The following is a 26917-nucleotide window of genomic DNA, read 5'->3' as shown; positions in this document are numbered from 1 at the left end:
AGCAAATAACTTGTTAATATGTAACTATCCAAGGCTAGGAAACCGTTTACATGATTTCACAGTATCTTTAATGTAGCTATCCTAACCAAATAAACCGTCCACAATGTTTTAAAGTATTTATAATGTAGCTAACCTAACCTTTTACAATGAACAAAAAAAAAAAAAAAACGAAGATGCACGATCGGGCGTTTGGCTCGCTCTCTCGTCTTTGAAAATATGACTTCCCATAATAGAGCACTAGATATTCTTGTACTTATTTATGACATAATCAAACATGGCTACCACCGCAGCCAATTAGCGGGCTTCTATTGGTCTCACGGAGCGACGTAAACGGAAGAGCTCAGCATTGCCGAGCTAGTCCGTACGGGTACGTCTCCGTCTGCGTGTCATTGTAGAGCGGGCTTTTACAGTTGTGGCCACTATAGTTTTCATAGTCTTCAGATACGAGGAGGGGGCCCGACGAAATTGTTTCTCCTCGGGAATCCTTCTTTTCACAGACGAGAGAGCCAAATGCCCGATCGTGCATCTTCGGTTTTTTTTGTTCATTGTAAATAAATATGGCGATGTTGATAAAAGGATACGAATGGTCAATTAGGTTAGGTTAGCTACATTATAAATACTTTAAAACATTGTGGACGGTTGATTTAGTTAGGATAGCTACATAAAAGATACGGAAAAAAGCATGAACTTCGGGGAACTTCGGGTTTTGGCTCTCTCGTCTGTGAAAAGAAAAGCGTCCCTTTCTCCTCGCCGGCCGGGCCAGGGGGCGCAACTGAACAGCAACAATATAGCCAGTAGAAAGGCTGTGCGGTTGAGAAATGCCAACATCTACAATTAAGTTTTAAATATAAAGAAAACGTAGCAATTTTTTAAAATATAACGTCTTAAATAAAAAAAGAAGTAATTTTAGAAATATTCTTAGTTCATAATTTATGAAATGGTGTATTAACGGAATGGGGTATTGAGTATAATTGCAAAATACGATACTTTGGAAATATATTTGACATTGTTGGTAGCAATGTAATAAGTTTGGCTACCATGTGCATACGTGTTTTTTTTTTTTTTTTTTGCATTTAAAACGGAAGTTATGATTTATTTTCAACACGCATACTTTGCGGCTATGGAGATTTTAATTTTTGAACAAAATATTGTTTCAGTTTTTACGTATTGCAAACTTGATGATCTTAAACATTTATAGTGCATATTCCCAACAACGAACAACCACAAAAAAAAAAAACAATATTGCCAACATTTGCTTTCGAAAATTTAACAATTTTTAGGTTGTTAGGTTGATTATAAATACCGCACGGTTCGCTGATTTCCAAAGAACGTAAGAGCGTTAGTTATATCATTGAGTTGCGGCTCTATCTTCCTTGCTTTTTGGGTTCGGGCGTCTGACTGGAGCTGAGTGAATTATAGCAGGTGTCCCAACTTGCAATGGGCGGATGTACAGAGGGGAGGTTGATGAGCGGAGTGGGGGAATCGAGTAGGGGAAAGCGGGTATCAGGGAATGTTGTGGGGAGGGGAGGTCTGTTGCCGGGTTTACAGGCCGGACGCCCGCTGCTCGGAGCGCAGTGTGTTCGTTTGCCGCCCGGCGCCGTTACGTTTTTCTTTTTTAGCGCGCGTGTGATTTCCGGCCGCGGTAGTTTCCCTGAAGGATGAGTAAAGTGAGGTTAGGGGCCTTGCCAGGAAGGAGGTAAGGCCGTGTTTGTGGACGACGCAACGACGCTACCGACGCAAGAAAATAAAGCACGCAAGTCTCAAACCTACAACTTGAAAATTTAAAACAGTAGAAAACAATAGTTCTAACCCCGGGCTTCTTTTGATTGTTCATATATTTTATGACAACATTGGAAGTTTTCAATAATATATATTATTTTTAAGTTGTGTATTCTTTTACCGTGCATGAGTTTAACAATTGAAAACGTAATTTATAGCTACAATTTAAACAACGTAATTAACATAATGTCTCCGTCAGTAGAAGTTTTCAGAACTTTCGTTTCAAACATGGAAGGCGGAAACGCAAGAAGTTTGAAAGTTGGTCGATGCTTGCGTCGCGTTTTGCGTGGTTTATGAACGAGTATTTGAGAACTTTCGTTATTGAACTTCTGGCGTAGTTTTATGAACCCAGCTCTAGATCTGTTCGGCTGTGGGTGGATTATGTAACCGCGACTCCACGTGTGTGCTGGATTCGGGACTGGAATAAGTAGTGGTATAGATGGGAAAAATTCGTGGGTTCTGTTACGTCTAGGATAGACTTCACGATCCTGTACGCTATCGGGCAAACTACACCTGCTTATTGGCCAGTGACTACTGAGATCTGTCAACTGGGATTCTTGTGATCCGATATACTTATTTCGTTGAGGGTACTTTGTTGGTTCTAAGGCCATCAGACTGACTATAGTTCAGTCACAGTAGCAGCACAAAGCAAGACATTTTATTTTCAATTATATCTAGAGACCGGAAAAATTCGCGAATTCATTTCACGATATGCTAGAACCCAAACAACTGTATATTTATATTGCTTCTGTGATTGACTTACAGTTTGCCTGAAGGAGTTTGAGCCAATGGAAAACCTTCAACAAAAAAATATCGAATCGCAAGCTTCCCAGTTGACAGGTGTCACGAGTCAATAGCCAATGAGCAAGTGGCATTTAACCTGAGTATGTAGGGGGTTGTGGAGTCTAACCTAGAGGCCATCGAAAGCGTGAATTTTTCCAGTCTCTAATTATAGCCTTTGAGAAATGAATCCGCGAATTTTTCCGGTCTTTAATATTAGGTATTCATTTATTTATACTTACGTTGAGCCTTGGCTATATAACACGTATTTACATATTTGCATTTTAAATATCGAAAACATGTTACAATCTAAAGTGAGATATTGATTCACTGAAATATACATTTACAAGAAAATAATATTGCATAGCTTTGAAGGATAACAGTTTTCAGACATTTTTTCATTTTGTTTGTATGATTTATGTATAGGCCTATGTGTGTACATTTTTGTATACACACATCTGTTATAAATTTTAGCATGTTTAACATTTTGCAAGGTATATAGAGTATGGACTAAAACAAGTATGATATATTTACTATGTATATACTTAAGAAAACTGAGCATTACGAGCATTATTGAGCATCGATTACCTATACGATTAAATGTAGCTACTCGTGCAAATTACACCTGTTTATCTTGTCTCTTTTTTTTTCTGGGCGGGGCCATTCAGGATGTGTTTGCTTCCACTCACAATGGCTCTGATTAGTGTGCAGATAGAAGTGTACGTGTGAGAAACCCAACAGATTACGTAACGCAGACAATGTCACCATTTTTTTGACGAACAGTTGGTCTCGAAATATTCTCGCGTCCGAGTCCAGGCTGCCTCCGGGATGACATATTCCGGATGTGCTGTTTTACAAAGAAGGACGCAGTTTCAAAACATGGCATTAAAATACTTTATAGATTGGCCTTGGCATGATTAAAAATCTAAGTTATCAAATACTTAACTTCACTAGCTACTTTAGTACAGCTTTAGATGAAAAAAATTATATAGTTCGACACGTGTATTAAAGGGCGCCGTCTGTCTGGACACACACACGGTGCACAGAGCTTCTGGAAAAACAGAAAAACAACGCGATTTCAAAACTACTCAAGATATCCGAGTGGCAGCTGTTTACGGAACGCATTTAAGAGTTCTCTGAGGGCCGAAAAGTACTTTTGATTTCGGATTAAGTTTTTGAACTGTATTTTTAAAAGAGTTAAAATGGGTAAAACGCGTTTTTTAAGAGGTTTTTTTTTTTTTTTTTTTTTTTTTTTTTAAGGAATAAAACAACCGGGTACAGATTCTTGAAAGCACTTAAGGGACTTGCATTACACCTTTATCTTCATTTCTCCGCCATAGTATGTTAAGGTCACCCCTCAAATTTCACAGTTGTCCTGTGACAACGAGAAGACTGCGCGCCAGGCCAGAGGAGACACCGCGCTAGAAGCACCAGCGAGCGTCGCGCTTATCATCCCGCCTCGCTGACACACACACACCCCTGACGAGGCGGGTACCTCGAGTGGTTTGAGTACATGCAGTCTAGCCTGGCGAGAATATTCATTTCTCCGAGACTTGTCAAATAAATAGAGACCTGAAAAATTCGCGGATTCAATGACCTCTAGTATAGCTTCCATTATCCACTGCATTTCTCGAGCAAACACGCGTGTTAATTGGGTTGCTAACTTGTGAGGCGTCTCCACTGGGTGGATTGTGATTCGACGCTTCTTTGGTAAATAGTCTGCCATTGGCCCAGAGAGCTCCAGTTAAACTGCGAGCCAATAGCATAATCAGCAGAATTGTTCACAAGTTTGAATTTTAGCCTATCACGAAATGAATCCGCGAATTTTTCCGGTCTCTACGAATAAAATAACTGTCCAAATACTGAACTGTCCACTAGAGGGGAAAGATACAGATGTTTGAAGGTCAGCGTGGCGTGACGTCACAAGGCGGACTGGTAGGATGTCCGCGTGTCGGTGGCCTATTTCGGGAGTTGTTTTGGCAGCGCTGACTTCTGCACACGGAGCCACAGCCTCGAGCTCATTGGCCGCTTTTAATGACCATTAGGCATGCTCCGTCACTCCGACTGGCTCACACCTTGGAGTGTGAACTGTGTCATGGTGTCCACATTCTGGATAGTCAGGGAATTTGGACTTTGTCAGGGAAAGTCAGGAACGTTGGATTTTGTCAGGGTAAAGTTATGGAGGTTGGACTTTGTTTGAGATGTCTGGGAAGTTGGATTTTGGTAGGAAAAGTCAAGGAAGTTGGAATTGGTCAGGGAAAGTGAGAAAAGTTGGACTGCCATTACAAGTCGGTGAACTTGGACTTTGTCAGGGAAAGTTAAGGAAGTTGGAATTAGTTTGTGAATGTCTGGGAAGTTGGATTTTTGCTAGGCAAAGTCAAGGTAGTTGGAATTGGTCAGGGAAAGTCAGGCATTTGATTTTCAATCCTGAAAAAAATAAGTCATGGAAATTGACCAGCGATACTATTTAGAGGTAAAAATTTCATGATCCATTCTGTCATTGCCCAGACTGTGGAAGTATGTCTCTTTGTGGTTGTTTTAGTGCATAGTCATGCAAACAGTAAAATGGCTTATGCAAGGTTATGTTTGAACTAGGTCTGCCATGGGGATGGTGAAGCCTGGATTGTCTAATCCCTTTCACAAAATTTCATAATGAGTAAATTGTTTAATAATAATTAGGGATCGGAAAAATTCGAAGGTTCAATGACCTGCAGGATGAACTCCATAGTTATACGTAAACTAGGTCAAATGTCACCCACTCATTGGCTGCTGTCTTGTGAGACGTCCCAACGTAGCAGCCTGTGATTCGATAAAGCTTTGGTCGGGTGTTTCTCATTGGCCCAGAGTCATAGCCAATAGCAGAGGCAGCACTGAGGTATAACTATTTGTATTTTAGCCTATCGCGAAATGAATTCGCGAATTTTTCCGGTATCTACGTGGTAGCCTGTGGTAACGACACTGCTTTGGGCTGAGCATTTCTCATTGGTCCATAGTCCTCCGGATATAGGTTGTGAGCAAATATCACGCTTATGGTGCGCAAAGCTTCAGAAGAAACTACACCATTTGAAAACTGCTCATCATATCCGAGTGGTGTGTGTTTAAGAAAAGCATTTAATAATACGCTTAGGGCGGTTGAGTAGTTTTGTTTCTGTAATTCGTTTTTAAACTGTACTTTTTTTTTTTTTTTTTTAGGAGAGATAGAGCTAAAAACGCGTGTTATTAGATTAATTTTTTAGACATGAAACGCCCGGTAGAGATTCTTGAAAGCACCCACTGGACTTGCACTAAACCTGTATCATTATGTTCTCCGCCATTTAATGTTAAGGTAACCGCTCAAATTCCACAGTTGTCCTGTGCACGACGAGAAGACTGCGCGCCAGTTCAGAGGAGACACCGTGCTAGAAGCACCAGCGAGCGTCGCGCTTATCATCCCGCCTCACTAACACACACACACCCCTGACGAGGCGGAGCCCTTAAATCTTAAAATATTTTGATCCTAGCCTATAGCGAAATGAATCTCAGAAATTTTCATGTGTCTAGCTAATCGTTATCTTTCCTACCACAGGTGCAAGGGAAAAAAAACAGTTGGCATGAAACGCATTCGCTAAACATGTCTCCAAGTCGCTCGTAGCTCTTTATACGACGAGTGACAAAGAAACAACTTTTGATAATTTTTGACTTGGTAATATAATATCTACTTAGTCTAATCCCAAGTTATTATTTAATAATTTAAGAAAAGAAATTGTAAACCTGACACGCGGCATTCTTTAAGCCATTTGAACAAATATATTTTTAAAAAAATTTGGTGTGGCTGTGTCATGGACACGGCCGTGTTTTTTACGTGAATATGTTTACGTAACAGGTAATAATTTATATACAAAATACAAAATACGTCATATGGTGTTTTATTGGTATCATTCGATTGCTTTTGGGAAGCCCTTTCTAACCGTATACGATCTCTGTTTTTTTGGATTTGGCTTTTTGACGCGTATAGGCTGACATTATATATTTTTGATTATTTTTTTATTTTATTTTAACACCAAAAATATTCACTGTAACTATTTTACACTATTTTTTAGACATGCAATCGATAGATTTTGATGAGAGCTGACGATTGAAACTCAAACGAACGTCGTAGCTTCTCCGAGTCAAAAGTTACACTAATTGTAAATCTCGAAACGCAGCAAAATGACCTCAAAATGGCGGCGCTTCCCCCTCCACCGCGCGCGATGCGTCACAGTCCTCACTTAGCGTAACGAATTCTTTGATCCTTTAGCTATCCAGTGGTGTAATTAAATTTTGGAAGGAGATGATAGATTGATATGTTGCTGCAACACCAAACTGTATCCCCCGATTTTGTTATCATTCTTTTTTTTTTTAATTGCCTCCCACTATGGATGCAATTTTAAAGACGTATTCACGTCAAAACCATAACCTAATGCTGGATCCGTGCTAGAAAACAAAAATCAGGTCACATCATTTCTAGACTATTAGTCTAGGTTGCACATTTCACTACACCATTGTAGTCATTCCCACTGTCAAGGAAATATACGTTCATAAGTCTCGAGCAGTCGATGAATTAAAAAGTTTCTACTGAAGATCTACACGCCAATTCAAAGTAGCACAGACTTCAGACAACACGCTTGAAGGTTGAACCTCAACACTTTCGGAAGTGATCCATTGGCGGCTGGGAAACAAACTTTTCTCATACTTTCTTCGCGTTAATTCAGCCATTTTAAGAACCCATCTTCCCAGACAAGATTAGCTTTCCACCGATCTCTCTCCCATTTCAACTTTTTTTTTCTCAGATGAACTGTTCGGCCTGTAGATGAAAAGAGAAAAATCACTTAATTACTTTAGTCTGTTTTATTTTCACAGTTTTCTTTTCTCCTCATTAGCATAAGATGTGAAATTTTTGAATATATTTACACTTGTTAGTTTAACATTATAAATACTTTAAGAGATGAGTTTAAATTTGTTGGTAACGTAACGTTTCACACAATTTTTTTAACGTGACATTTATTATATATATATTCCTTATTTAAAAAAATAAAAAATCTTAAAATTTACATACGTTATGAAGTTATGATTACTAAGTAACTAGAGCGGAGCTACATATGTTTTCGCAATTATTAATCAATGACTATATTCAGAGTGGAGCATTAAATATTTCTAGTTTTTTTTTTATAGAGGGAACCGGGCCTACCTGCCTCTCTCTTTCTCTCTCTCTCTTTCTTTCTCTTTCTTTCTCTCTCTCCCCCCCCCCCCCCTTTTTTTTTCCACCGGACCGACAACCATTTCGACGGCAAAAGATCGTACATAAACACATGCAACGAAACTACAGAGGAATTATTAGGCTTATAGAATCAACTCTCTCTCTCTCTCTCTATATATATATATATATATATATATATATATATATAATATATGTGTGTGTAATCGATAGATATGGACCGGAAAAATTCGCGGTTTCAATAGCCTTCAGGATAGACTGCACATTCCCCTGTACACTCGGGCAAATAACGCCAGTTCATTGGCTGCTGACTTGTGAGTCGTCTCAGCTGGTTTGTCTGTGATTCGATCCTTCTTTGGTTGAGGGTTTATAATTGGTTGAGATTCGTACAGATGAACAGTAAACCAATAGCAAAATCATCTAAAAGGTATATGTATTTGACTTCTAGCCTATCGCGATTGAATCCGCGAATTTTTCCGGTCTCTAACTATCTCTCGTCAACCCTTCGAGGGCCTCTTCTCTTCTCCTCCTTTTATAACCGCCTCTGTTGTGCCACCAGAATTTTTTTTGACGTGATAACGTCTTATAAATCGATGAACGCCGGCTGCACGCACGAAACATTGTCACGTTCTGCCTGAGCCGAGCGTGCAAGAACCGGCCAACCACCGTGCGAGAAAAATCTTATATAATATCAAACAGGTTAAGGCGGGCCTTTTTAACTAATTTTTCTTGATTATATTTAAACAAATTTATTTCAATTAAATTTGCAAAAAAACCGTGAATAATATTTGAAAATTTAAAAAAAAAAGTATGAAATTATTCATTAATGTTTTCTAATGACGTTATCGCGTAAAATTATCGTCCGTAAACCGACTTTACAGACAACCAATTTTTTTTACAGTGTACGACAAGGGGCTGCTAGGGAAGACTACTCGGGGGTTGTCGTCGAACAAAGAAATGACGCAGGTGCAAAACATGACGTTTAATGAGTTGGAGATAGGCTTCGCGATGTTTGCAGATCCACGGTAGTCATACTAGGCTCACACGTCTACCCGGGAACACACAAGATGCGCAGAGCTTCAGGATAATCCACGCGCTTCGAATACTGTCCCCGCTACCGGAGTGGCTGGCGTCTGTTTACGGAAAGCATTTACGAACACGCTGAGGCCGTATGAGAAGTTTTGTTCCCCTATTTAGTTTTCAAAGGGTGTTTTTTTAGAAGAGTGAAAACGACTAAAACGTGTGTTTTTGGAATAATGTTTAGGCGTGAAACATTCGATATATAGAGACCGGAAAAATTATCGGATTCATTCGGCGATAGGCTAAAATTCAAATACATATACCTTTTAGATGATTTTGCTATTGGCCTACTGTTCATCTGGACGAATCTCAACCAATTATGAACCCTCAACCGAAGAAGGATCGAATCACAGACTAAACCAGCTGAGACGACTCACAAGTCAGCAGCCAATGAACTGGCGTTATTTGCCCGAGTGTACAGGGGAATGTGCAGTCTATCCTGAAGGCCGTCGAAAACGCGAATTTTTCCGGTCCCTAAAATTCATTTTATGGTTGCTTAGCAAATAACTTTTTAATATGTAGCTATCCTAAACAAATCAACCGTCCACAATGTTTTAGAGTATTTATAATGTAGCTAACCTAACCTTTTACAATGAATAGAGACCCGGAAAATTCGCGTGTTCAATGACCTCCAGGATAGACTCCAATATCCTCTACACACTCGGGCAAATGCCAACTGTTCATTGGCTGTTGACTTGTGAGTCGTCTCGACTGGGTGGCCTGTGATTCGACACTTATATGGGGGAGGGTCTCTAATTGGCCCTCAGTCCTCCAGATTAACAGTGAACCAGTGGTAGAAGCAGCACTAAGGTATAATCATTTGAATTTTAGCATAACACGAAATGAACCCGCGAATTTTCCGGGTCTCTAACAATGAACAAAAATAAACCCCCGAAGATGCACGGTCGGGTGTTCGGCTCTCTCGTCTGTGAACAGAAGGCTCCCCAACTGCGCGCGGATGCCCCCTGGCGGTCAGGCGCTCGGCAGCTGACCTGCTCCTCTGACGTCACAGCCCACGTGACGCTGCGTGGCCGCCGTGGTGGGGGGGGGGGGGGGAACAACTTCTCCATTACTTACAAATAAAAATCTGAAGACTGCTAATGTTACCGTGACCATAACTACAGACCGGAAAAAAAAATCGCGGGTTCATTTCATGATAAGCTATAATTAGAGACTGGAAAAATTCGCGAATTCATTTTCCGATAGGCTAAAATACATATAGTTATACATCAGTGCTGCCTCTGCTATTGGCTCACAACTCACCTGGATGGCTCTGGGCCAATGAGAAACACCCGACCAAAGCTTTATACGAATCACAGGCTGCTACGCTGGGACGTCTCACAAGACAGCAGCCAATGAGTGGGTGACATTTGACCGAGTGTTCGTAGAACTGTGGAGTTCATACTGCAGGTCATTGAACCCGCGAATTTTTCCTGTCCCTAGCTAGCTGGAAAAATTCGCGATTTCAATGACCTCTAGGATAGACCCCACAATACCCTACACACTCAGGCAAATGTCACCCACTCATTGGCTGCTGTCTTGTGAGACGTCCCAGCGTAGCAGCCTGTGATTCGATAAGGCTTTGGTCGGGTGTTTCTCATTGGCCCAGAGTCATCCAGGTGAGTTGTGAGCCGATAGCAGAGGCAGCACTGAGATGTATAACTATTTGTATTTTAGCCTATCGCGAGATGAATTCGCGAATTTTTCCTGTCCCTAGCTATAATCCAAACAACTGTATCTTTATATTGCTTCTGTGATTGACTCACAGTTTATCTGAAGGACTTTGAGCCAATCGAAAACCTTCAACCAAAAAAGTATCGAATCGCAAGCTTCCCAGTTGAAATATGCCACGAGTCAATAGCCAATGAGCAGGAGGCATTCGCCTGGGTATGTAGGGGGTTGTTGAGTCTATCTTAGTCATCGAAATCGCGTATTTTTCCGGTCTCTAACCATAACTGCACACGTGATCTGCGCGTTTGACGTGATTTGTGAGGTTTCAATCAACTTGTAATATTTTTTTCCCTATTACTAGTGCGAAATTACTCGTTACAAATAAGTATGTGTGTACTTATGCACGTCCTTAAGAAGTTTTACTTACTCGGCATAATACAACACTAATATTATTTTCTCATGCAAATAATTAATAGCAAAAAATAATAAAAGGACCAAATAGATATTATAAATACGGTTGGTAAAGTATAAATTTGTATAAATACTCCGTATTCTATATTTATGTAAACATTTGTATAAAATTAATTATTTTAGTAAAACAATTGAGATAAATTTTAATTAATAATGAAAATAAATTAATATGCTGGTTTTTATTCTAATTTATTAATTGTAATTATTAATAAATAATCTTGTAATTTATAATGCAGATGAATAATACATACGGGAACGTAACCTCGCTTATATTAAATACATTTGAAAACGTTTATAAACACAATTTATATCACTACTATTCACAATAAATAGATGTTTTTAATGATATTGACCAGTATTCAATATCAATCACTGAAGTATAAGATTTATAAGCTCATATATAATTTTTATGTAGTTTTTTTTTTTTGTTTTTATCTTGCGAAAATTTCGTAGCATTGTGCGCGCGCATTGTAAAAAATTCACTCTCGTCATTTGTTTTCATGACGCGCTTGAACAAGCATAACTTAAAAAACAATTACGTGAGACTGTTTGCGATTCAAAAATTTTCAGTTTTTGACCAAGTTTATTAGGTAATGTTTTTGCGTCATTGAAAATCAGCGTCAACAGTTTCCACCTGTTAATTATTGACAACGAACTATCCAGCGATCTTCGCCCATTTACGGTTCGTCAGTTCACGGCTACCGATACAACTCTTCCAATTATAATCTTAAAACATTCAAAAACTTGTCAAGACTACAGCTAAACCACGCCGAAAAAAAAATTATTTATAAAAAAATAAGGGGTTGTCTGTAAAGTCGGTTTACGGACAATAATTTTACGTGATAACGTCATAAGAAAACATTGATGAAAAATTGCATACTTTTTTAATTTTCAAATATTATTTACAGTTTTTTGCAAATTTAATTGTTTAAATATATTCACGAACAATTAGTTAAAAAGCTCCGCCTTAACCTGTTTGATATTATAGTAGATTGTCTCGCACGGTGGTTGGCCGGTTCTTGCACGCTCGGCTCAGGCGGAACGTGACAAATTTTTGTGCGTGCAGCCGGCGTTCATCGATTTATAAGACGTTATCACGTCAAAATAATATTCCTTTAGGAGAAATATTTTGTAATAACACAATAAAAAGCAGTGTCTTTGGATATAAAAACTGACATCCCCCCTCAAACTCTGAGAGTAGTTCTAACGCCCCTGTTCCCGGTTCCGGCAGTGGCGTGTGCAGATAAAGCGAGCAGATGCGCCCCTCATTATGCCCGGCCGTAACCAGGTCTGCGTGAAGCCGGAGTTTTCTTCGCACGCGAATAAATACTCTGCGGTAACGAGGACGCGTCCGTCCGAAGGGCGATGTCGCGCCAGGCGCAGTTGCTGTACGGGACAGCCCCTCTCCACCCCCAGTTCTGCTCTGCTCTGAAGAACACTTCATTGTTTATTGACGTGACAACGTCTAATAAATCGATGAAAGCCGGCTGCACGCACGAAATAGTGTCCCGTTACGCTCATTGTATGCTTGCGCCGCATCTATCTCTCTCCCACTCGATTGGAAACAACCATCGATTTGACTTTTTTCGAGGCACATTAAACTCTAAACACTCCCATTCGTTTCCTACTTTTCCTATCATCGTCCTATCCTTAACAGAATAACACAGATTGGAAGAAGTTAAATAGCAAACATGTATAGAAGTTATAGTTAGAATAATCTCTTCTTTAAAGTAATAAACAGTATATTTGAATTAATGAGTGCAAATAAAAGTAAATTATTCAATTAAATTGTAGATTTCATTTCACTCCTTCTTTGTATCCATACAAAATAGTGATAATTCAATAAAAATGGTTCGATTTTATTCATAAAAGTATGCAATCATTTCTTCAATGTTTTGTTATGACGTCACGTTAAACTATCTTCCGTAAACAGACTTTACATACAATCGAATTTTTTTTTACCCAGCCTGGGACTTAAATTTCGACAATGGTTTTGGCTAATTTATCTTTGGATATTTTGATATTCTTCCCTGATAAATTATCCTGAGGAGTATTGTAGAAAGGGGGCTCCTATCCCTGGGTTCTGGGTAAGTAACTATCATTACATGCACAACTTTTTATAATTAATTTCTCTTGATTGCCCTGAAATGGGTGGGGGGAAAGGGTATCGCTCTCCCATAGGAAAACCCACTGATTTGTGTTCGTAAAAGCATCCAATTCTCCCCCCCCCCCCCCCCCCCCAACCCACTCCAAAAAAAAGTTTTCTACCAGAGACGTAACTAGACTAGTTACCACCCGGGGCAAGCAAGAACTCATCTTGATCCCTCCCTCCATTTCTTTTTTCTCCAAACCAACCAAACTGGAACTTTTCCAAAATTCCAATTATTTTGGATTCAACTTAGATGGATTTATTTGCACTCGTTTCGTTTTTTAAAGCATCGCAAGTTGGATAGTACGCGAAAAATACCCGTTTTTGAAGTGAAAACTTTTTTTAGCCGCGTTGGGCGATTTTTTGGTAGGGGGCAAAACTTATGGGTTCGCGTCACCGACATGCTAGTGAAGTGTTGCGCCAGACTGGCGACGTACATGTATATACGCATATACACACTGATGCATTGTATATACTCGACTGTATCATGTGCGTGTTGGGCTCTTTTTTTGGATGGGTAAAATCTTGTGAGTTCGCATCACCGACATAGCTGTAGTAGCAGTAAGTGAAGTTAATTTGACCACGTGAATACATGACCTAGGTCTGACATCACTGGTAAGTCATAGCTAGGTAATGCATTTTTACGTAATTTTTTCATACCACTGACGTATTTTGCGATTTAAAAAAATGATGTAAGGATAAATTATATCATGCTGACATCGTACTGATATAATACCAAAATATTTTTTTTTACGTACATTTGACGTAGAAATTATGTCATATTACACAGTTAAAAACAAAGTACTAAGTTTTCACTTCTGTTGACAGTCCCCATGACTGGCTATTTTTTTTTTTTTTTTTTTTTTTAATGTCTTACAATATACATGCATCTTTCAATAAAAATCAATTCTGTTCTAACACTGCGATATTCAAGTGTAATAAAAGTTACTGTGCCAGTTTAACCCCCCACTCCACCGGAGCACAACGTGATGCCGGCCTTGTAGTTTCACATTCTCCCGCTAGAGCTCGTCTCCAGCGGACCGTGTGACGGCGCTGCGGGTGAAAGGGTGTCACGTCTTCCCGAGACGCCGGCCTGCCTTTCTCGTGGGCGGCTGTCTCCGTGCGCATTCCAGCCGGGTCGTTACCACCACGCCGAAATACCATAACGCCGGATGTCAAAATTGACCACAACGCCGACAGCTAGAAAACTGCTGTGTACCAAAACGCCGAAATAACAAATGAATGAATTTGTGTGTGTTTCTTAAATGTACCTTAACGCCGAAATAACACAATCAAACTTAACCTTACCTAACCTAACCTAACCTAGCGTAAAATAACCTAACCTAGTCTAACCTAACATAACCTTTGTGGCAGTCCTGCAATGACATTTTTCGGCGTTGTGGTAATTCGGCGTTGTGGTACACAGCAGTTTTCTAGCTTTCGGCGTTGTGGTATTTCGGCGTTGTGGTGCGTCCCCCTGGCCAGCCCCCTCCAGCCGAGGCGAACACAGCGTCAGGGGAAGCCTTATTTTCACAGACGAGAGAGCCAAACGCCCGTTCGTGCATCTTCGGTTTTTTTTTTTTTTGTTCATTGTAACTCATGATAACTAATGGTCAATTAGGTTAGGTTAGCTACATTATAAATACTTTAAAACATTGTGGACGGTTGATTTGGTTAGGATAGCTACATTAAAGATACTGTGAAATCATGTAAACAGTTTCCTAGCGCTGGATAGCTACATATTAAAATGTTATTTGCTAAGCAACCATAAAATGATTTTACAGTATTTTTTAATGTAGCTATACTTACCTAATATAACCAACCATCCACAATGTTTTAAAGTATTCATAATGTAGCTAACCTATCCTAATCGACCGCAAAATTTAATGTCACACCGGTTTATACAATGAGATAGAATTGTGGGGGGGGGGGGGGGGAAGCGAGCATGAACTTCGGGGAACTTCGGGTGTGGCTCTCTCGTCTGTGAAATGAAGGCTTCCCGCGGGACGGACTCCCTCGGCGACCGGACTCGAGGTTGTCCAGAAGCAGTCCGTGACCTGTCCGTGACCTGTCCGTGACATTGTTCCCAGAGCGCGGAGGTCGCCCTCTCGAGATGGTTTGGAGCCGGCAGATTCGGGCAAGGACTCAACATAAGGCATCGCTACTTTCACGATTTTAATTTAGGATTATTTTTTTTTTTACATACGCCATTGCTGTTTCCACTATATGTCATAAGAAACATAAATAAAAGGACCAGAATAATATAATTATGCAATCGCACAGAAAACAAGCCCGTCTTGTTAAAATTCATTAAAACAGTTCATATTGTGAGGTTTCCCTTTGACGTTGAATTTTGGTTCGCGCCATCCGCCACAGATGGCCACACGTGGCTATCACAAAGTTCCGTTTCTTGAATTCCGTTCTATTCACGATGTTACTCCCATCAGATGCAGTAGGTACGTACCGAGAGCTAATACATTACTAGAGACCTGTAAAATTCGCGAATTCAAATCCCTAAAGGATAGACTACATGATCCTCTATGCACTCGTGCAAATTACATCTGCTGATTGGTTACCGACTCGTAACACCTGTTGACTTGAATGATCGTGATTCGCTAATTCTTCTGTTAAAGATTTTTCACTGGCCCAGAGTCCTTCAGATAAACTGTGGCCGAATCACTGAAGCAAAATAATGTCAAAAGTATTTGGACTCTATCCTATTGCGAAATGAATCCGCGAATTTTACAGGTCTCTAGACATTACGCGTCAATGCAATACCGCTACCTCCCCTTCCTTGAAACTGCGCTTTTTTTTTTTGGCACTTTTGTGTGTCATGTAGAGGAGTGAGAAACTTCAGTGAACATATGTCTGGAAATATCGCTTAAGCCTTTGAAAATTATCGTGTATTTAGTGTGGTAAAAACTGGGTCTCTCTAATGTGGAATGCCACATCGTCCAGGTACACAACCAGCCATTCTTACGGCGTGTTTACGAACCGCGCTCAAGATTGCCGATATGCGATGATCCACATGACAGGGGACCATTTCATCCCGTAGTACACGGTAACTCCAGCTGTGATCAGAGGTATTTCCGGACCTGTGTTACTGACATTCCTACTTGTCCTACTTTAGTATACACTGTTTTGCCGTGTAGCTTATTTCAGATACAACCTGTGTAGTGTAGGGACACAGGGGCGGATCCAAGTCAGGGGGTGTATCTGTGTTTGCGAGGCAGGATGATAAGAGCCACGCTAGCTGGTGCTTCCAGCGCGGTATCGCCTCTAACAATAAGCGCAAGGCTGTGGACTGGCACCCAGTAGGGAAGCCTTTACACAGACGAGAGAGCCAAACGCCCGATCGTGCATCTTCGGTTTTTTTTTTTTTTTGTTCATTGTAAATAAATATGGCGGTGTTGATAAAAGGAAAGACAAAACATTGTGGACGGTTAATTTTGGTTAGGATAGCTACATTAAAGATAATGTGAAATCAATAAACGGTTTCCTAGTGCTGGATAGCTACATATTAAAAAGTTATTTGCTAAGCAACCATAAAATGATTTTACAGTATTTTTAATGTAGCTATACTTACCTAATATAACCAACCGTCCACAGTGTTTTAAAAGTATTTATAATGTAGCTAACCTATCCTAATCGACCGCAAAATTTAATGCCACACCGGTTTATACAATGAGATAGAACGGCGTATGACGTATGAGTAAGCTACATCCCAAATAAATACACCTGTTGTGGCACGGAAAAAAAAGCGAGCATGAACTTCGGGGAACTTCGGGTGTGGCTCTCTCGTCTGTGAAATGAAGGCTTCCCTGCCCAGTATTCTCGACGTGCATACGACAACTGTGAGATCTCAGCGGTACCATGACGGTATATGGCGGGGAAATGAAAATAAAGTGTAATGCAAAGGCCCGTGAGTGCTTTCGAGAATCTGTACCGGGCGTGTTTCTTGCTTGAAAATTATTTTTAAAACACAATTTTTTTTTAAATTCCTTTTCGCCCTCCAAAAAAAAGTTTACAAACGAAATACGTAAACTGAACTACCCATTCAAACTCAGCGTATCTTTAAATGCTTTTCGGAAACATCCGCCACTTGGATATCTTGAGCAGATTTCAAATCGCTACGTTTTCTTTGAAACATCTGTACATTGTATGTGTGCACGAGTAGGTGCGGACTTTTAAGTTCTCTTCATCTCTTACTTTACCCTTTCTGTTCGCAACTTCTGTAAAAATGACGTTAAAAAAATCCCTGTGGATAAACGTTTCTTTTCGCCCCGCCCCCACCACTGAATGTATATATTTTCTATCGCCCTTTCCACCGCTGTGTGTTTTTTTTTTTTTGAGCACGCACTCTCATGTACGACTCGCCACGGATCGTTACCACAACGCCGAAATACCACAACGCCGAACGTACAATAACGTCGAATACCATAACGCCGAATGCCAAATTGACCGCAATGCCGACAGCTAGAAAACTGCTGTGTACCACAACGCCGAAATACAGTAACACCGAAAAATTTTGCTGCGGGGCGGGGTGGGGGGGGGGGGGGGGCTACAGAAGAAAAATGAAAAACAACTGAATGAATTTGTGTGCTAACCTTACATAACCTAACCTTTGTGGCAGTCCTGCAATGACATTTTTCGGGGTTAATTAATTTCGGCGTTGTGGTAATTGGGCGTTGTGGTACACAGCAGTTTTCTAGCTGTCGGCGTTGTGGTCAATTTGGCATTTCGGCGTTATTGTACGTTCGGCGTTGTGGTGCGTCCCCACTCGCCACTATCGCACGAGGTCTGACGGAAGAATGTGTTTGAATTCCGCGTGGAAGCCATGACCTTGAGAACAGGTCTCGGGTTTATTATTCATGGGACAGGGTCGTTTCTTCACACGAACAGCTGAGCTGACCCCCAGTTGGTTGGAAGGCGGGACAGGTGGTCTTATGGGGAGGAATAAAAGGAGGGAAGTAATAATCTAACACAAACTAGTCTTACAAGTTTTGATCATGTGAGAAACGCGCCGAATCTTGTAGATGACCCGTGTGTTTCAGCATGATACTCCCATTCCACCAATCAATACATGCCATATTTTATAGTCACCACGATTCGCCACCCTTTCATCCATCCACAGCAAGTTATTAGTAGGGACCGGAACAATTCGCGGGTTCAATGGTCTGTAGGATGAACTCCATAGTTCTACGTACACTCGGTCAAATGCCACCCACTCATTGGCTGCTGTCTTGTGAAACGTTCCAGCGTAGCAGCCTGTGGTTCTATAAAGCTTTGGTCGGGTGTTTCTCATTGGCCCAGAGTCATCCAGGTGAGTTGTGAGCCAATAGCAGAGGCAGCACTGAGGTATAACTATTTGTATTTTAGCCTATCGCGAAATGAATTCGCGAAATTTTCCGGTCTCTAGTTATTTGTATTACTGTGAAGAAATGATAGCGTCAGGTAATAATTGACTTGAGACAATATTAAACGAATAATTGCGATGAAACCGAAATAGCCCCGAAAAACACGTCCAAACACCATATTACGTCAAAATTTAAGTTTAAGACACCTTAAAACACACAAGAGCACCTAAAACTATTCTCTTAATTAGAACGTTTAATTAAAAACTTAACTCAAATCACCAAAAAAAAAGAAGTAATGTTACAAATACATAAATTTCAATGAATGTAATTATGAAGTTTGTACAAAAAAATAAATTGGAAGAAAAAATTTAAGTTGCTACAGCTGCTCAGTTTGTTGAACATGCCGGATTTGACGACGAACGACTCGCCAGGTATGCCCACTAGGCATGGAGGGATGTATATGCATCGCGGCTTGGGGGTGTTTGAGGAAGCTGAGGCATCATTGCCATCCACTCCCCTTTAACCATTCAGCTGACCTGTGGTTGACTCAGAGGAATCCCTATACTAAAAGTATCGGGGACGCACCATAACGCCGAAATACACTAACGCCGAAAAATGCCATTGCAGGACTGCCACAAAGGTTAGGTTAGGTTAGACTAGGTTAGGCTAGGCTAGGATAGGCTAGGTTAAGTTAGGGTAGGTTATATTACGCCAGGTTAGGTTAGGTTTGATTGTGGTATTTCGGCGTTAATGTACATTTAAGAAACACACACGTTCATTCAGTTGTTATTTCGGCGTTGTGGTACACAGCAGTTTTCTAGCTGTCGGCGTTGTGGTCAATTTTGACATTCGGTGTTATGGTGTTTCGGCGTTGTGATAACGACCCAAAGTATCACAAGCATATAACATCTCTGGGCCCCTGTATAGAGAACCCGCAGAGCCTGTGGTCTGGCCGAATACATCCAACTGAGGACCTCTCTGGACATGCTCGAAGCGACCATTGCCACCGAAGTATAAGACCGAAAAAGAGTTCTGGTACTACTGGATTCATTTCAATCCGACCTTACACTCTTTCGACTAGAGCAGTTTTGTCTTTAAATAATTGTGCCTACTAATTACTCATGTATAGGGACATCTGTATTTCGCGAATACATTTCGTATCAAGGTATTTCACAAAATACTGTAGCTTTTCTCCTGTGGTTATCGGCTGAGGTCGGTGAGAGGTGTCGTCCCGCTCTTGACGGGGCCAATGAGAATGTGGTCACCGTCCTGCTGCACCCTCACAATTTGCCATGACTCTTAGAAAAAGCTACAGTGTTTTGTGAAATACCTTGACATGAAATGAAATCGCGAAATACAGTTGTCCCTACTCATGCAATGACAATTTATCTTAACGTGGAGTGACAGATTACTGGAAACATGTTTTGATTAGGTAATCTTAACATCGGTTTTGGATGTATGATGGCCTTGTGTGAAATTATTCATAACGTGACATGAAACAAGGTCCTCCAGCTGCTGTTAAGTTGGTGCTGTTGGTTGCCAGCCAGGAAACCGGTTAACTAACTGCCTTGCCCCAGAAAACTTCCTGCGCGGATAAAGAGGCTGGGGCAGATGATTGGCCACTGCTGATACAGCCTGGGCAAGTATGCATGATGTCAGGAACAAAATACAAGATGTGACCGGCTATCACGCGCTTTAGAAGTGAAACTTCATACTTTCAACCATCCTTTTTAACAATGAAACAAAATATTCAATCATTTACTTGAATTATTAAACTAAACATAATTTACATAATATATTCTCACGTAGGTTCATATGTTGGTTCACAATTGTTACAAATATGGTGACGAAAAAAAAAATGCAGAGAGTCTTATAGTTGTCTGACTCTGACATTGAGTGCCCCACTCCTGAGCATTTCACTTTTCGTTAGGCTCTGATAATTTATCGCCGCGACTTATTGTGTCAGCTGTACATAAGGTATATTAAAAAAATACTCTGCAGACATTTAATTAAGTTTAACTTGTAACATTTTTATTATGCGATTATTTTTTTTTGTAATTTATGTTTTTATGCACGGGAGTACAGTGACAAAGCGATAAACCTGCAAATAAAGGTTACTATATATCACATTACTCGCGGAAAGGTTTCACAATTTTTTACATAATTTAAGTGATTGCCTTATGGTGCTGGCACGCACACGCGCGCACACACACAAACACACAAACACACACATAGATTTCACACACACATTCATGCATAATCATGATCTGAAATATTTATCGAGATTTGGAACCATATACAGGTTTTTTTTGTAAAACTGTATAATTGAAACCTATAATAAGTACATTTGAATGAAATTATTCGTTAGGCATATTTAACTAAGTTTGACATAAATGAGTTTTGGAGACATACTAATTTACATATTTAGCAATATATTTCTATATTCTCCCCCCCCCCTCCCCCAATTTTATTCCTGTGGGTGGACCATCAGGACTCCCTGAATGTGAACCAAGTTTTTGGATTCATCTAAATTATTGTCCTAAGTTTTGCTTTACATCGGTGTCCAATTTTTTTACGATGAGCGATGGTATTCACGTACCTCTACCATCGAGGTGTTTGTCTGTTTACAATTTTTTATTTTTAAATATATTTTATTCGAAAACGTAACTTAATTATTCTTTTCTAGTGTCAGCAAGTGATCTCGTGGCTTTATCAATAAAAAAAATAAAGACTGCACGGGTGTGCCTTCGTTGTGAACGTTGGAATTCTCGCGCGCACGTGGACTCGGTGAGAGTGGGAGACGTTGTCTCGTGGATCGCAACAATGAGGGACGGTAGTTTGAGCGCCGGTTCGAGGAAGATGGCGTGACCTTGAGCGGGGGAAGTTCCCGGGAGAGAAGGGTGAGAAGGGGTGCCGGATGTGCGGGGCCGCCGGCGGTCCGGACGCTACGCCCCTCGAGGGCGCGCCGCCATGGAGGACCTGCTGGGGACCACGTGTCCCGGGACCACCGCGGAGCCCAGCCCCGACGCGGCCTTCGACGCCTGCAGCTACTTCGTCAATGACATCTACGAGGAAGGCAAGTTTGGTTCTCACACACGAGCGCGTGTCGCTGCCGGAACACCCTGTGTCTGCGTGAGTGAATATAGATCGCAGGCTCTCACGGCCATTGTTTGTTGTCTGCATTCTCTTGGCTTCTGGGCGTAGGCCGTGCTCAGGTGATTGTCTTGCGACGTTTCGGCAGTCATTGCAGCTGCCATCATCAGGTAGACTTAATTACCTGACACGGACTATGTCTTGTGACGTTTCAGCAGTCATTGAAGCTACCATCATCAGGTAGACTTAATTACCTGACACGGACTATGTCTTGTGACGTTTCAGCAGTCATTGAAGCTACCATCATCAGGTAGACTTAATTACCTGACACGGACTATGTCTTGTGACGTTTCAGCAGTCATTGCAGCCGCCATCATCAGGTAGACTTAAGTCTGTACACACTTAGTCTGCCTGATGATGGCAGCTTCAATGACTGCTGAAACGTCGCAAGACAATTACCTGACACGGCCTACACCCAGAAGCCAACAAAATATGTATAAGTGTTTATATATATATATATATATACACACACACACACACACACACACACACACACACACACACACATGTAAATACTAGTTAGTTGAAATGTGTCTAATCTGCCCGTTGAAAAATGATGAACATAACAAACACCTTAATTTAATAAACACAATATATTTACTAAAAATTCAGTTTCTTTAAATATTATGCAAATATATATGAAATGAAAAAAAAAATATTATGAAAAAATTAATGAAGAACCTCTTGAAAAACTACATTGCATGTTAATTGTCTGCTGTTGTTCAGAAACTTTTCCTTACTGTCGATTCAAGCCATTACACACCAGGGTGGCAAACATATTGGCAGTGCTCGCTCAGTTGAATAGAGTTCACAACAACATCAGCATGCTACAGTTCAAATGTGCCTTAACATATGTTCGTGATCAATTTAATCCTGTCATTTAGCACTGGAAAATTGACACGTCAGTGGTTGATAGATTCGGAGGCCAACGACTTTAATTATATCAAAAAGATGAACCACGGCAAAAAAAGTGGCAAACTAAGCCACGACTAGCTGTTTCATCACAGAAAAATTCTGAAACTGTCCGCCTTATCCAAAAAATCATGCTGTGCCCCCATGCATATTGATTCTGCGCCACGGACTCACAACAATGCTAGGAGGAATATGTTATCAAAGAGAAGTTAAAATGTTACACTGTGCATGAAAACAGAATTCATACAGAGTTACAGAGTCAGGCAGGGCGCAGGGAGTCAGTGATGAGCGGATTTATATAATTTTTGTACAGTGCTAAAAACATTACATGTGTAAAGAGGTTGGCCAACCTCGCATTTTAAAAGAATGGGAGTTATATTGTTGGCCATTTTTTTCACAGATATAAGATATCTATAATACGAAACTTCATTCTCCGATAATTTTACGTAGCAGCTTAGTTGTTTTTTATATTTAAAAAAAAATTCTAAAATTTGTTGTTTTTTAATTGTTTGTAGCTCCCTTAGTGGCTCCTTTAGAGAAGAAAAACATTTGTCATTTTTTTTTCTTGTACAAGGGATGGGTCTAACATTTGTTCTGTTCTGGGGTGGCCCATGGTAAATTTTGTTTCCGGGCAGCCTGGTGTGGACTGCTTCTTGCAGCGGCGATCCAGGGGAAAAGGGAGAAAGTTGGGGGTTGAGAGACTCTTATCTCCCTTCTTCCCTTCTCTCTGTTTCATTTCTGATCACACTTACGCTGGATGAAATGTAGTTTTATGGACAAAACTTAAAAAAAAAAAAATTTTTAAACACAAGTGAGCTTCTGTATCCACCACTGTCTCTTGGTAGTTATCATCTGGTCCACCCCCTCCCCTCCTTGCCATACAGTTTTTTTCTTAATGACTGATAGCTGCAGGAATCTCTAAGATGCAGTTTAAAGCAAGGATGTTTCTCTTCCCAGTGTATACATTTTAACAAGTGATTTGTAGTAAAAAATTAATTTTTGTTACATAGCAGTGTAAATATCACTGTGGATAGCAGAAGAAAAGTACAAGAAGATGCATATTATAGGTGTGTTAAAGATTTGGTGTGAAAGTGTAAGATGCCCTTAGAATTAAAAAAAAAAAAAGTTGGACAATATTTTCTATGTGCTTATACATAGTTACTTACGGGTCAGAGACTTGTACAATGGACAAGAGAGATGCTGGGGAGATCAGAGCGATAGGAGTGAAGTACATGAGGAGTATGATGGCAGTTCCCGCAGAGAGACAGAATCAGGGATGAGACGGTGCAAGCTACAGCAGGAATACAGGACGCGAGCGAGATCACTGGAGGAATGCGAGAATGAGATGGTACGGCCATGTCTCGCCCTAGGAAAGTGCTGAAGTTGAAGCGCACACAGGAAGGAGATGCCCTCCAAGGAAGACAGAGGAGAAGGTGGGAAGAGCAGATAGCTAAAGAAGTGCAGAGGAGAGAGGAGAAGAAGAATGGAACAGAGTGAGGGATGAGGAAAGGTGGAGCGACGAAGGAAGATGGAGGCATTTTACTTGGATGACCCGGCCGCAGGCTGGAAGCAGTTGATGATAATGATGATGATGATGATGATGATGATGATGATGATGATGATGATGATGATGATGATGAGAGTAGAAGAAGACATGATGCAGTTGCACAGTGGGTGACCGGCCAGACACAGCCGAGTCTCTGGAGCCGTTTCTGGTTACAGCAGGTTCGACTTCCTGCCCCAGGCCTCGACACTGATACTCGATACTCCGCTGGCTCGTTCGCAGCTTCATCGTGGACACGTACGTGTCCGCCAGTCACGCTCCGGCCATGCGTCGGCCATCGCTGGGACGCGTGGTCTCTGCTCAGCTCGCTGCCTCTCGGACCTCTCTCGCAGAAGGTGCTTCATGTGGTCCTGTAGTCTCATACAGTGTCTTCTTCTCTGTGGTTTGCTGATTGTTCAAAACTTCCAGATTGTCTGTCGGTTTTGAAGGTGAAAGTGTAACATTTTAAATTATTATCGTGTTCTCGAGATTTGTCATACAGTCAATGTACAAACTGTAGAACTTTCACTGTCATTACAGTTTTGAAAATGTTTTCAAGTTATACTTCTTTAGGTGCATTATGAAAAAAAGTGTTGAGAGTGAATTTTTACCATGTGCACCCACCGTGCAATGGAATTTTCACAGGATGGAAAAAAAAGGCTAAATACAAAAAATAAATGTTATTTAATGATATGGTCCATTATTCAATATCAGTCACTAAAGTATAGAATTTAAAACACAATATAATGTTTATTTGTATTTAGCTTTTTTTTTGTATATAGCCATTTTTTTAATCTTGTGAAAATATTTGTTGCATGGTGCGCACACATCGTAAAAATTCACTCTCATTTTTTTTCATAATATGCCTTTAGAAGTATAAGTAACTTATAAAAGGCTACATGCAAATAAAAATTATATTTGTTCTTTTAAATTGTATATTTTAGTGTTTTATATTGGATACTGGTCCATATAATTCAAAACATTTATTTATTTTGAATATTAGTTATAGAAATTGTGTTTATAAACTTCTTTTTTAAGTGTATTTTTAATGTTTTTATATATGTGAGGTTATGTTCCCATATGCTTAATTTATTTGCTTTATAAATTATAAATTATTATATTATTTACTAAATAATTAACATTAACAAATTAGAATACACATTCTGTATATTTATTTATTTTCATTATTAATCAAAATTAGTCTCAAAAATTTTTAATTAAATAATTTTATACATGTGTCTATATTAATATTTAAGTAATATTCAGTATTTATTAAAAAAAATTTAATTTGATTGAATTTATACATTACCAACTGTATTTATATTATCACTTGAGTCCTTATATTATTTTATTTCTATTACATATTTGCATGCAAAATTAAAGTTAGTTTTTTTTTATTATGTCAAGTACGTAAGTATAACTTCTAACAAGCATATTATACAAGTACACACACCCAATTTTTTTTGTAAACTTTTGGGTTAAGGGAGAGAAATAGGAGTCATCCTTGATTTTATAACCCTGAGCCATAATTATTGAAAGTTTAATTTTGAAAACACAATACAGAATAAAAAATTTTATCATGCTTTTGTGTTTGGTCTTTTAACATTATTGAGAATGAATACTTATTTGATTCCACTATTGTCCTGCTATTTCTCAGAAAAGTTATTTTTATGTATGTGTCATATAATAGACTTATTTGAAATGCAAAAAATTTCACAAAAAAAAAACCTTTAATGTTAAAAAAAAAAAGTTCATTTATCCCGTGGAAAGAATGCCTTACTAGCAAATCAGAGTTGGATGGTTTTATTCCCAGCCATGTAGGAGGTTGTGCAGTTAGCTGGGTTCAGGACTGGATATTGCACCGAGTCTTCATCTCGAATGCTGCGGAAGGCAGGAGCGAACCCCTGCAGAATCACCTTGCCAGCAGGGTAGGGGACCCTTGACCCCAGGGGCTGCTCCGGGGCCCGACAATTGGGGCGACCCCCCAGGACTCCGCGACCATTTCATTTCTGTCTCCTTGTTTGTCTAGTGTTCTGTTCAGTTCAAGTGCTGGTCAACACACGATCCCAGCATTCATGCTTTCATATTAGAATGAATTCCAAAGCTTTTATTGCGTCATATACAGGAACAAGATTGTATGGTGAATTGCGATCAAACCGAAATAACACCGTAAAGCATCTAAAAACACAGCTAACATCAAAATTTAGGTTAATACAACAGTTAGTACTGAAATGAAATTAAAATCATGAATTTAAGTAACATTAAAAATTTAATACAAAAAAATTATCTTGTAATGTTTGAAATTAAAGTAATGTCATTATTTAAATACAAAAATTATAACACAGTGCATGGATTAGAATTTTTTTTTATTTGTTTTATTGGGCATCTTTTATTGAATCACTTTGAAACTACAATTTTCAGTAAAAAATTTTTATTGTTCTGAATGTATCTGTATTTGACCAATTTATTATAAACTATTTTATCACAAAATTGAAACATATCAATTTTACCACTAAGTATTACAAACCAGCTTTTATAAACACAAAAACAATAACATTAAAACCCTCTGTTTTAAAAATTGAAATTGGACAAAAAATAAAACCATAAAATCTTGTTTCTTGTTTCCCAGGAATTTGATTTGTAAGCATTTATAAACTGAACCAAAGATAATCTGTTACGAAAGAATATCAGAATGTCTTAAGAAAAATTATCAAAACCATTGTCAAGTTACATATAATTTCCAGATTACCTTTAAAAATGTAGTTGGAAAGAGTTTATTTTTGAAACTT

At 39.7% G+C, this 26917-nt stretch overlaps 1 protein-coding gene across 6 annotated transcripts in view; it reads left to right on the top strand.

Annotated features, from left to right (window-relative positions):
- LOC134528516 (leucine-rich repeat serine/threonine-protein kinase 1) overlaps positions 1–26917 on the top strand; it is a 193720-nt gene that overhangs the window by 49255 nt on the left and 117548 nt on the right. For 2 of the 6 annotated variants that reach the window (XM_063362200.1, XM_063362199.1), the window contains exon 2: positions 21207–21596. The exons of 2 other annotated variants lie outside the window; for them this stretch is intronic. In XM_063362200.1, the coding sequence (XP_063218270.1) occupies positions 21491–21596 (106 nt within the window). In that variant the 5' untranslated portion in view covers positions 21207–21490. Of the gene's footprint in view, positions 1–1561; positions 1697–21206; positions 21597–24430; positions 24485–26917 lie in introns of those variants that run through there. 2 more of the 6 variants (XM_063362198.1, XM_063362201.1) reach the window with 2 other exon arrangements.

Source organism: Bacillus rossius, chromosome 1 (genome assembly GCF_032445375.1).
Source record: "Bacillus rossius redtenbacheri isolate Brsri chromosome 1, Brsri_v3, whole genome shotgun sequence".
Lineage (NCBI taxonomy): Eukaryota > Metazoa > Arthropoda > Insecta > Phasmatodea > Bacillidae > Bacillus > Bacillus rossius.
The sequence above is the reverse complement of the archived record's forward strand: the minus strand, read 5'-3'. Positions and strand labels throughout refer to the sequence as shown.